General features: G+C 52.5%; 4 protein-coding genes across 4 annotated transcripts; 2 read left to right on the forward strand and 2 right to left on the reverse strand.

Moving 5' to 3' along the window:
* Nucleotides 1-331: 331 nt before the first annotated feature.
* Nucleotides 332-2,074, forward strand: VFPPC_11167 (ankyrin repeats (3 copies) domain-containing protein; the record flags this gene model as incomplete). The annotated part of the gene is made up of 1 exon (XM_018289426.1): nt 332-2,074. One exon carries the CDS (start codon nt 332-334, stop codon nt 2,072-2,074), a length of 1,743 nt encoding a protein of 580 aa, XP_018140363.1.
* Nucleotides 2,075-7,886: 5,812 nt separating this feature from the next.
* VFPPC_11171 (MADS-box MEF2 type transcription factor) lies at nt 7,887-9,980 on the forward strand (the record flags this gene model as incomplete). The annotated part of the gene is made up of 3 exons (XM_018289428.1): nt 7,887-7,942; nt 8,004-8,160; nt 8,220-9,980. 3 exons carry the CDS (start codon nt 7,887-7,889, stop codon nt 9,978-9,980), a joined length of 1,974 nt encoding a protein of 657 aa, XP_018140361.1.
* Nucleotides 9,981-10,683: 703 nt separating this feature from the next.
* Nucleotides 10,684-11,372, reverse strand: VFPPC_14887 (FAS1 domain-containing protein; the record flags this gene model as incomplete). Its single annotated transcript, XM_018292655.1, has 2 exons — nt 10,684-10,716; nt 10,764-11,372. 2 exons carry the CDS (start codon nt 11,370-11,372, stop codon nt 10,684-10,686), a joined length of 642 nt encoding a protein of 213 aa, XP_018140360.1.
* Nucleotides 11,373-11,664: 292 nt separating this feature from the next.
* VFPPC_16380 (hypothetical protein) lies at nt 11,665-12,000 on the reverse strand (the record flags this gene model as incomplete). The annotated part of the gene is made up of 1 exon (XM_018294133.1): nt 11,665-12,000. One exon carries the CDS (start codon nt 11,998-12,000, stop codon nt 11,665-11,667), a length of 336 nt encoding a protein of 111 aa, XP_018140359.1.
* Nucleotides 12,001-12,056: the final 56 nt, after the last annotated feature.

Raw genomic sequence — 12,056 nt, forward strand, 5'->3', positions numbered from 1 at the left:
AGGTTGGACCTTGGACTAGGTAGGCATCGACCCTATGCTTTGACCTTTGGTCATACTCACATGATGACTTCACCATTCTAATCGATTTGGTAGACTCTGCGCTTAACCTTCAAACTTTCCGTCTTCCTCCTCTACCTGTGACCTAGTGTCATCGTAAAGTCTAACAATGCATTCAGAAGAGCATACTTGCCGTAACCTCTGGAGGGCATATAAACAGGAGTGTGTCCCCTGGTTCCGCCCATCAATCCAGCGGAATATCTGGCATATGCAACTTTGTGATACACGCAAACCCAGACACACATCACTGTACGAACGACACGGACATCACGACATGGGGGCTCAATCAACAGGCGGGCATTCATCGACGGAACACGTCCTTCCCGTTCGACCGGCACAGGGTGAAGAGGCGCACATTCTCAAGATGCCGGTTGAGATCATCCACAACATTGCCGACGAGCTCCCCACGGCGCGGGACAAGTGCAGCTTGTGCAGGACAAGCCGAGACCTGAATTTTATCGTGCGAGACAAGCTGTATCGGCATGGGGGAATTCGTGTCGCAAATGACATTCTCAAGTTTGCCGCGAAAAAGGGGTTCGTGAGCGTCGCGAACAGGGCCCTGGCATATGGCGCCGAGATAGACGCTGCGACTGGACACGACTACGAGACAGCGCTTATGATCGCCTGTCGGAGCAAGAAGATGAACATGATTGAGTACATGGTAAATCATGGAGCGAACATCAACAACAGCGGCAGCCGAGATGGGGGCACGCCATTGCTCCTTTCAGCCTGGAGCCAGGACATTGAAGCTGTCAAGTACCTCATTGCGAAAGGTGCTGATGGCAATGTCCGCAACCGCTACGGGGAAACAGCTCTACACCTCGCTGTTAAGAAAGACAACCTCCCGCTAGTAGAGCATATCTTGGAAACGACCGCCGTGGATGTCAATTCGACTTGTGTGGGGGGGTTTACGCCTCTGCTCAGCGCTCTGCGAGCTCGGAATACGCCCATCGCCAAGATGCTGCTCGACCGTGGTGCAAACCCCACGTATAGCATCGCCCATGGCGACTGGGTCTTTGGCCCGGCACTGCGTAGCGATGATGCGGATACGATGAAGGAGGTTCTGGACTTGGGTATCAGTCCGCACATCGCCGACGGAAATATGCGAACGCCGTTGTCCTTGGTAGCGGAGAAGGGCTGCGCTCGGAAGATGAGGTTGTTGATCGAGCACGGCGCCGACGTCGATGCCGTGGATCCCAATGGCAAGTCGCCTCTTATGCATGCTGCGTTTTGCGAGGCGACACATGCGATGGAAGAGCTCCTCGCCCACGGTGCCAGGCTTGACATCACAGATACGGATGGCCTTACAGCGTCGCATCTTGCCGCCTGCGACGGGAAGCTTCGCAGCATGAATGTTCTTCTCAACCACAACGCAGACGTCGATATCGAAGACAAGCATGGCCACACCCCGTTATATCGAGCAGCTGAGCTGCAGTACCGAAGCGAACCCATCAACCTGCTCTTGAACCGGGGAGGGAGTCTCCATGCCCTCACGCCAGGCGACGATACGCCTCTCATGGTTGCGAGCCGCACAGCCAACACCATCTGCGTCGCGACTCTTCTCGAGGGCGGCGCAGATCCAAACGCCCAGGACAGTAATGGTGTTTCTGCGTTGGCTCATGCCTTCCGCGCAGCAGAGCAGCTGCAGAAAGTAAGAGCCGGACCTCGTCTGCCTGTCAGCTTTCTTCCCAGCATCACGCCCGGCAACCAATTCACTCCTGCGCCTTCCACCCCCCTACGAGGCGGCGAGCAGTTCCGGTGGGCAGAAAGATTGACCGTGGACGACATGGCTGCCCTGTATGGAAAAAAGCAGGACAAACGGCCGCAGACTGTTTTCACGCCGTGGGAGGAGACGGTGAAATTGCTGGTGTCGGCTGGCGCGGACCCGTACCTGCCTGATCAGGAGTGGGTGACGCCGATGGCGATTGCGTTCAGGATGACGGGGAGAGTTTGGGTGGATGAATTGCTGGTTGGAAGACGATCTGGGTCTCGTAAGAGAAGGAATAGTACGCCATAGACTGGGCTTTGAGCATCTACGGATCGGCGTTTGGAGAGGGCATAAAATGCATAGAATTTTGGCATCACATGGCGGTGGTCAGTCTGCTGATATCCGGTGGATATTAGCTTTTTTCATATTTCTTGGATTTACTGTACAACATATTTGGTGGATAGGGAACGCATCTAGATTGGTTTAAGTATTAGACTGTAAAACAGAATCATAGGGTGGTTGAGGATTTTAGCTGTTTTCGGTATTAGACTGGACAACAGAATCATAGGGTGGCTGGGCATCTTAGATTGTTTTAAAGTATTAGACTGTATAACAGAACTATAGAATAGTTGCCCAACTTAGATTGTCTTCAAGTATTAGACTGGACAGCATAATTAGAATAGTTACAATAATATTGCAGGTTGAGATAAAACCGGCGCAGGGTAAATGGGTGGTGCTGTGTGGTGGTTCATCAATTCCGGCACGGCTGATGACGGACAATTTGAGAAATCACAACGTAAAATTTGTTTCAAAACACCAATGTGAGCAGTTCAGATCGCCGTTGACAAATCTCTGCCATTGATCGCTTCGCGGTGGTTTGCCGAGGCATTTCACTCCTCCGTAAGCGGTTTCGTGGCGGATCGAGTCGTGCATCATATCATCGTCGACGAGAGCGAAACGAGCCAGATGTTCCAATGACAACCGTGAAATCGAAGCTTGGAAGTCCAGGGCCCTTGTTCAAGCTTCAGAATGAAGACTCAAGGACCAAGATTATTCGTCGACCTGCATGAGCAAGAACGAGGGGACGTGGCCATGGACAAGCATGATGCAAGCATCTCAGAGTTATTTTTAGATTCTCCGTGGGAGGGGCTGACCAGGTGCCAATCGGCTGCGTCAACTTGGGGTCGGGGATGCAGTCATTGCAGGGCTGTACCAAAACTGGGACACAGTCTTCCCACACAACATGCTGGTTTGAGTTCGCCAGTGGATTTGGAAGAGACTTGGGATCTGCATCGTGCCCGGTCTTGTTGCCGTTCCATGTGAAGGCGCTTACGCAATACTGATGCTCGCATGCTCTGACATGCTGCTGGGCAAGGCAAGGCAGCAGCAGATACGCCAATGGAGCTGGTGACGAACATCAACAACACAAGTCAAGTTCACCTCGCGGCCTCGTGGCTGAGTAGCAAGTAGCTCTTCCATCAGGCTAAAAGTGCGGAGTGCAAGCAGGCAATTCCTCGTCTTGCAGCAGAGCTTGAGGGCGAAGGCTGCGGCTCCGTTGTTGATTGTTGAACTTGGGGGCATCCCTCGTCGCCTTATCGCGTCAATCTTGTTTGTGAAACTCTCAAATGGAAACAAGAACAAACTGCTACCGCCGCCGCCAGGGGGTAGGTTTCTGAACAAAGAGCCAAGAAACTCCCGCCCAGGGTCAGACAGCAGAGTTTCCTGGCAGACGGTACAACCATGGCGCTTAGAATCTCGGGAGCCAACTTAAGCGGCTGTCTTGTCCGGTGGATGTGTTCAACGGTGCTGGCTGGGTGCATGTGGATCTCACGCAAGTTTGGTGACAGATGGTTGCTGCATCGTAAACGTAAAAATAGTAACCACGTGGGAAGGGTCGCATGTTTGTGATGAGCAGAACGTCCCTGACTTCCATGCACCTATGCCGGCCTTGTTTTGTCAGGCAGTGGTCTCATGTTGTAGAGTCGAATGATTGAAAACTGGAAACCACATGCAACTTTAAACCCTGATGCCAAATTGCTGATGGCAGCGAAGTGACAAGTCGTGCATGTGGTGATGGAACTGCTAATTGGCTCATGAAGCGCCTGCATGATGCTCTGTGCCCAACAAAGACAAAGTATTGTGACGAACCGACCTGCAGCGCGACTTGTTCTAACACGACGCATCTCTTGAGAGATGCCCCTTGAGGCAGCCGAGTTGATGCTGAGAGTGCGGGAGTCTGGGACCTTTGCATATTTGCATAATCTCAAGCAGAGACGTTCAATGCCCGCCAACTTGGGAAATGTTGTTCATCTGACCCACTGTGCTGGACATTGTTATGGCATCCTTGTCTGTGGTGTTTCAGTCACTGTTGAGTTTGTGCTCCGCATGGCATTATTTATTCCGGTCTCGTTTGGCAGTTTGCCATCAATTGCCTCGCGTTTTAGCTCTGCACAATAAGCTCGAAACCGTCACGCGCTGTCCTGCAGGAGTTGCTCTGGGGGTTGACAACATCGATGGCCAAAGCGCTGTCTCCCTCACCCCGAGGACCGGGTATGCCCGTTTGGTTTTAGGTTTTCAGGGTCAAGCTCTGGCACAAGGTCGATGTGGGTGTCATGCATGAAAGCGGTCGAAAGTTTCCAACTTGACACTGTGATGAATCTGATGATGGCCTGCTTTGCATCTGCTGGGCTTTGAAAGCCACTCAACCTGGCGAGGACGAATTGTCGAGTGGTGGCGGAACACAGCCTCAACACAATGACAAGCGGCACGGTGCCAAGCCATATTGAAGAGGGCGAAGCACGGGTCGATTTCAATTTCAATCACAATCGCAGTCATCTCGTATAGATTAGAACGATATTTGCCATCTTTGACCATTGTTGGATGTGTCGCGTCCTGTGATGCCTCAGGCGACGAGCATCTCAGGCTGCGAGCGCATTGTGGAGGAAAGGGGCGAACAAGATTTGAAAGTCGAGGCAAATCGAAATGAAAATTGTTGTCTGGTTTGACACGAAGAGGGAAAGGGCAGGGCGGATCCAAGCCTGGCACTTGCACCATCCGGGCAGGTCAATGGGTTTGCTGGTCGCAAAGAAGGAAAGAGCTAAAGACGCCAACGGTCAGGACCACAAAAAAAAAATTGACACACTGACGGAATGTGGCATCACCAATTCATACATATCAAAGCGGACAATAGAGCCGAGACGACGAGAAGGCCCGGTTTGGGTTTTGCTCCAACCAGGAGATCCTGCACTCGAGAAAAATGTAAATCATTCAAGGCGACAAGGGGTAAAGAAAACAAAGTGCGATTATGTTAATCATCGCGTTTGCTGCCCCCGAAAAAATGAGAGAGGTCAACTGAATCAGAGCCAACATGAATTCAAGGTCTCGTTCAATTGTGCATGAAGCAGAACGTGGGGACTCTTACTACCAGACTGCACAACTACCAAGGTACCTAGGTAGGCATAATGTAGCGGGACTAGACATTGATGGCAAGCTTTAGATGGCCCACAAGATGACGCCAGGGCAGGAAGGAGCTGGTTAGTGCTGTGCAGTCTGGTGCGAACTGGGAAGGAACCAGCTTGAGCCAGACAAGACTCCAGATGTCCTCTGTGCTCACTCAGTCAGTCTTGTCTGGAGCTGTCTGGTCTGGTTTGGTCCATTTGCTTTTTGTTCCTTGTCCGCCCATCGTTCATTCAATGTTCTCCAAATGGTCGATGCCAGATTGATTAGGACGATGCGAACAGACCTGGCGGGGACAGCAATTTATCGAGTCCCATGTTCTTCCGCGCCACAAATCTCGAACTGAACACTTCTCTGTCCTCGACGCAATAAAGGTCAGACGCGAATTACTCTAACTCGGGGTGGCTTATGGATGGGGCAAAGCCACTCAGCCAGCACCAACACGACAAACAGCCTTCCCTTCCTCGCATGCCTGTCAGGTCTCCATTCCCAAGCCGCAAGCCAAACCCAGACCATCTCTCCGTGACAAGCCCAGGGCCCTTTGTCTCCAATCTGCTGGAGTACCACATGATACACACAAGCCTTCCGAGTCCGCGCCATTTCTGGAGGTATATCAAGATAAGCTTACCGAACAAAGACATGGCCATCAAACGACGCCGCCGCGCGCGGGGGGAAGCGTAAATGGACCGAGTCCATTCAGCACTGGCAACGCCTCTGAACTACGTTGGATTAACTGGAACGAAGACTGTCAGGCACTTCGCTGTTGCTGTGCTGCACTGTGCGGTGCTGTGCGGTGCTGTGCTGTGTGCTATGCCATGCTGAGAACTGGTACAATCTCAGCAATCGCTTAATTCAGAGCCGCGATATATGCCCAACTGAACAATGAACAGTGTTAGAGGCCACACACTAGCCCTTCGCCTCGATCTGACACCCCGTCAATCCCGAACTGGCGTGCCCATTGATCTCCTGGCTGGTCGAATCACCCTTGTTCATCATACTAGCCTAGACGTGTCTGAGGCTCTGACACTGGACTGGCTGGTTTGGTTGCTTTCAACTTGAGGCTCAAATCAAGGAGGGGCCTCTTCCCCTGGCTCTGGGCTGTTGTCTCTGGGGAAGATTCTATTGCTCGAGCAGGTAGGTATTCTTAGTCAAAAGTGACGCGCTCTGTTTGTCGAGACCTGCCGTCGAGGTTTCGCTTGCAGCTTGGCCGTCTCGCAATCATTCGAGCCTGCTTGCTCACTCTCACATAACAACATGACAGGGATCGTCATCATCCGCCCATCAAAAATTATCACACAGACCCCTGTTGCGCTGCCCGCCTCTTTGAGTCCTGGCCCACACCAGCTCCAGCCCAGCCCCAGGTCCAATGTCCTCGCAGCCTTCACACATCACCAGGACTAGCCAGCCAACTACTCCGTTTGGATGTCCCTAGAACTGGGTCATCCCATCCATCCCGCCCAACTCTACGAAGCAGGACTGGAGCTCTCCAGTCTCTGTTGTGCTGTTTTGCTCGCCTGCCTCGCCCACCTTCTCAGCTCCACCAGCCGACCCTCTGCGACTTGACTCCAGTCCTCGACCCTGGATATTGGCATATTGCGACTTGACCAGCCAGACCAGCCAGACCTGGGGACCAGACCACACACTTTGGCACCTTGCGATTCCCCACTGGCCACTGCCGTCTGTTGCCCACCCAGTCCACTCTGTCCGCTCAGTCCACTCACCCGGCTTGCTCTCCCGCTTCTTTCTTCTAACCCTCTCCGTCTTCTTTTTTCCTCTCCCCCCTTCCAGTCTGAACATGATCACGTCTATTATTAGAAGCCTCCAACGCCAGATCCAGCCCCATCCTGCACCTTCGCCGACGTCGTTGTAAAAAAGACACTGCAAGTATTCGACCGCGCCAGGTACCGGCCATTTGACCGAACCGCAACGTCCCCTCCAACTGCTATCATTGGAGTTGCTTGGGAGTTGGAGCCGTTGCGACCATCTACCAGTTTTGGTTGTGCACCGGCAGTCTTGACACTTACCACCTCCTCCCGTCACGACAAAGTCACTATCATAATACGGCTTTAAACTCGCTGCGTCCCCAGAAAGGTCGATTATCTTGGAACCTCCTACTTCATTGATACAACTGGCTATTCCCGAACTCTTTTTTTTCTTTCGCCAGTCCTGTTAAAGAGTCGCATTCTTGCGTCACAGTTCGGCCGTGTTTCGCGTGGTTCCCTTCCTTGGGACTCGTTTAAACGTAATAGAACTTGGGCGCCCTTCTTCTCTCGGTTGTCTCATATTCGCCACTTTTTTGCTTTGGACCGATCCGCTAGCATCATCTCGACATCTCCCATTGTCCTGGCCTACGAGGCAGACCAAGAACCCGCAGCATCGTCCTCATCGCCAGGCAGTACCGAGACGTGCGCACACGGAGGCACCGCGACAACCGGGCAGATCGTGCTGAATACCGACTCAGCGCAGACTGTAACTCCCTCGATCGCTTGCCTTGCAACCATAGTTTTAATTCTCGTGGCGACAATCCTCTCGACAGCGACGCCTTGCAAGCTGCACCCTCCTCGGGCGCGCGGGCGCAAATCTTTGTACCCTTCACTGCAGGCCTTGATCGCGACGCGGAAGCTATAATTTATTGAAGTCGTGCTCGCGCGCGCACAGCGTCATCATGGGTCGCAGAAAGATTGAGATTAAAGCTATCAAAGATGATCGGAACCGATCAGTGTAGGTTCAACCAGGCAGCCGCACCACCCCGGACCTCAGAGACTAATCGTGCTTTGTACAGAACCTTCCTAAAAAGAAAGGGTGGCCTATTCAAAAAGGCACACGAACTATCCGTATTATGCTCCGTCGATGTTGCCGTTTTCATCTTTGGAAACAACAAAAAGCTGTATGAGTATTCTTCGACAGACATGCGCGACCTCATCAGCAGGTACCAATTTGTAAGGCGACCCCTTCGAAGCATTTGCGATGTGATGGAGAGTTAACAAACTACCTACAGCACGGCGGCCCAAACGAACACAAGGGACCTGCAGACTTCAACGGCGGAAACGACGATGACGATGACGATGACGGCGATGGCACTCCACCACGAGGACACGAAGGACCCGAGCACCAAATGATGCCTCCCCAGTTCCATGGCCATGGCCAGGCTCCTTTTGCTCATATTCGCCACCATACCCCTTCAGCATCACCGCCAGTACCAAATGGCGGGCCATTTCAAGCACATCCAGGACACCCAGGTCACCCAGGTCATCCTGGGCCACGGGGCAACACTCCGCAGCCTCCGATGGGATCAAGACCTGGTTCTCGAAATGACATGCGAAGAATAGGGCCAAACATGGTGCCTCAACCTCATGGCGCCCATCCTGGCATTACGTACATGCCCACCCCACCAATCTATCAAGGATCGAATCAACCCGGTATGGTGGCGCCTCAACCCGCCGGACCATATCCATATGCTCCCCAACATCAACAACAACACCATCATCATCAACAGCAGCAGCAGCAGCAACAGCAACATCAACAACAGCACCAGCAGCCGCCACCGCAACCGCCACCACCACAGCCATATGTGGATGACCGTCGGCCGTCAGCTCCCCCTGGATACGCTCCTCAACCACCACCTCACAGTAATAGCCAACAACACCCATTGCCTCCTCAACATCCAGGACCACATATTTCCCCTCCTCCACAGCCTGAACGCCGACTTCAAGATCCACCGCCGCCTCCGCGTGTTGAACCAAAGATAGAGCCTGTGGACCGACAGCCACTGGGGTTGAATACCGACGTTGCCATCAAGAAGTTACCTCAGAGAAAGTCGCACAGTATATTCACACCCATCGAAGAGAACCGGTCCATTCTGTCACAACACCTGGCTTCGTTCACAACCGAATCCCAAGGCGTCAAAGCGGAGTCAAATCGGTCGCAATCAGTTGATGTTTCATCTCGCGGTGGTCCATCTACCTCACCACAGCTGAAACGATCAAGTACACAAAACAGCCTGGACAAGACTCGGGCAACATCGGTTTCTTCGGGTGCAGATAACACTTTTACTCCCCCGTCAAGATCTAATAGCTTGAAGATTGGCGGTCCTGGCGGTGCCTCGCGACCCAGAGGCCCTCGTCTGACTGTGCAAATCCCCGATGGCGCGTCAGAACCCGGCAGTGCTGGCGAGTCAAACTCGCCGCATAACCCAACCATCACGCCAACCCAAGCCCCTCGGCACAATTCAGTTGTTCTCCCGCCACCATCTCCGTCAGCATCCGCTCTTCTCTCTGCGGGTGCGACAGGACCGCCAAACCCGTTTGCTCGACCACCACCGCAGCACCCGCCCCCGCAGCAAAATGTGAACGGTGAGACGCCAGTGTCCGCACTGCCGTCCCGATTCCTTCAACATGAGTTGCTTCCAAGCCCCAGCAGCTTCCTCCCGGATTGGAATTTCCGTGGAAGCGATAGCAACACCCTTCCAAGTCCACTAAACTTTGCTACTCCTGTCGTTGGCACTGGGCCAAGCTTTCTAAGAGATGATAATCACGGCAGCGGGGCCAACCACAATAGCAGCACGAGCAACAACAGCAGCCACAGTACAACGTCAACTGCAGCTACTCTTGCAAGTACCACAGCAACAAGTGGCGCAACCTCAACGACTGGAGCGGCGGGAATGACGAAACGCAAGAGTCCCGAGTTTGGAGGCGGGAACCAAAATGAAGGACAAGGAGGAGCTAGTGAAGCTAAGAGACTCAAGGTTGAGTACACTTGAAGCACATGATGGATTAAGAATTTCCTTGTGTTTGGGATTTACGAAACGGTAACCCACGTGCAACTGATACCCTTTTCCCTATGGACATGGTGATGACTTTTGTTATAATATTTGTTGAGTTTGTGAGTCTGGGATTTTGACTGGGAGATTGGCCTATATGCTGGAACACACAGTCCGATGAGACTCATTTTTTTTTCTTGCTGGAGAGATGCCTGGATTGCATTGATTCTTGGTTTCGAAAATTTTCATACTCCAGGTCCTATATGGCCTGTCTGAGGCGTATGATGGACTGGCAGTTGTTGAGATGTTATTGTACTCCATATGCGACATGTTGACTGGAAAAGGACGTGGAATGTTTACGGGGGTGTAAAATGCGTGGCCTGGCTATGTTATGGCTGTGTAGATGGGTTTTATACCGGCGTTTGTTGCGGCAGCATGATTAGACATAGTGAATGAATCGTTTGCGGAATAATGAGAATGCGAATGCCCATTCAAACTTGCCAGGCACCAGAGTGTTTTGTTCACGTTGCTTGACGATGCTTAAATTCGTGTACAGCAGATAAATACAAGCAACATCGAGTTGATTAATCTACATGAAAATCACCATACCTGTATATCGTATCATGTGCGCCATATCAAATCACGCTTCATACCATTAATCATACCCAGATCCATTCAAAATCAGGAACCCAACGCTCATCCTCTACTCGTAATTAACAACGCCCTTTAAAATCCACTACACTTGTCAGCACGAACACAACCTCACAAACTCAAAAAACTTACCACCTCCCCATTAGAAACCCTACTCGCCACCCTCTCCACCACCACCTCATCCGGCATCACGACCCTCTCGCCATTCCTGCTCTCCCACCAAACCTCCCTGCCCGCCAGGGTAGTCGCCTTCTGCCCCTCCGGCCAGGGACTCACACCCACGAGGTGCGCCTCCACGAACTTGAAGAGGTTTCTGTTGGCGCGGTCGTGCCCGCCCGTCCCGTCGTAGGCTTGGGGTCCGATGTGTGCGTAGTCGGCGGGAGACTCCCACGGTTTCCGGGGGAGTTTGTCGATGGCGGAGTTCAGGGGCGCGAGGACGGTGGTGTTGGTGGAGAGGTCGGAGAGGAGGGAGGACGTGGATGAGCAGAGGCGCGTGAATGAGGAGAAGGATGATATGGAGCGGAGGGGGCCGATGGTGTCGCTGAGGGAGACTTGGGGCTGGAGTTTGGGGTCGTAGGTTGATGGGGGTGCGTCTTTGGGAGAAGGAGGGGAGTTGGTGGTTTTGAATTTGATGTGCGGTTGCGGCTGGGAGGGATGGAGAGGCATCATGGGGTGTTGGGCTGGGAAGTTGATTGCGGTGACGGCGATGGCTGAGAGGATGAGGCTGGTGAGTGGTTTCATGCCGTTGGTGATGGGTCAGGCTGGCGATGTCGGTGGTTTGCGAGGATGGTATTTAGGACTGGAGGAAGGATATGGCTACGATGTTGAGGTTGTGGGATGTGAGATGGTGATGGCTACGTCACGAGAGGTGGTGGATGATGTGTATCTACGAATTAGGTAATGTTCGCCGGCTGTTACCCCACACGTTCTGACAATGATTTTGACGCATTCTTTGTGGAGAAGCTGAGAGATGGATAATGTGCCTTCTGCTATCGCGGTGTTGACTCCGAAAGAAAAATCCTTGACAGATGCTTTAATATCGATTTGGTCCGTCTACGGCCCATAGCCATTGTTCGCTTTTATTTGAGCGGCTCGCACGTCGTGGCGGCTGGTTGGTGGAAATGCAATCAACCGACGGGTATTGAAACTCGGTAAATGAGACGATTGAGACATTTACTGTAGACATTGAATGCCGCAATCGGATCTCGTTGGGTGTTTTCTCGTTTCGATTCGTTTGGCCGCATGTTCGTAGGGAATTTGAACTTGGATACAATATTGAAAAACGAGCTTCTGAAATTAAATTTGAGGTGTGCGGTGAGCGTGGTGTGGGCGGACACATGTCAGACGTCGAAAGCGAAACACTCGGCATCAAATGCGATCCTGCTACCCCAATGCATATTGTTCTCCCCCAGACTGCTCCAGACT

The sequence above is a fragment of the Pochonia chlamydosporia genome, chromosome 6 (assembly GCF_001653235.2).
Source record: "Pochonia chlamydosporia 170 chromosome 6, whole genome shotgun sequence".
NCBI lineage: Eukaryota > Fungi > Ascomycota > Sordariomycetes > Hypocreales > Clavicipitaceae > Pochonia > Pochonia chlamydosporia.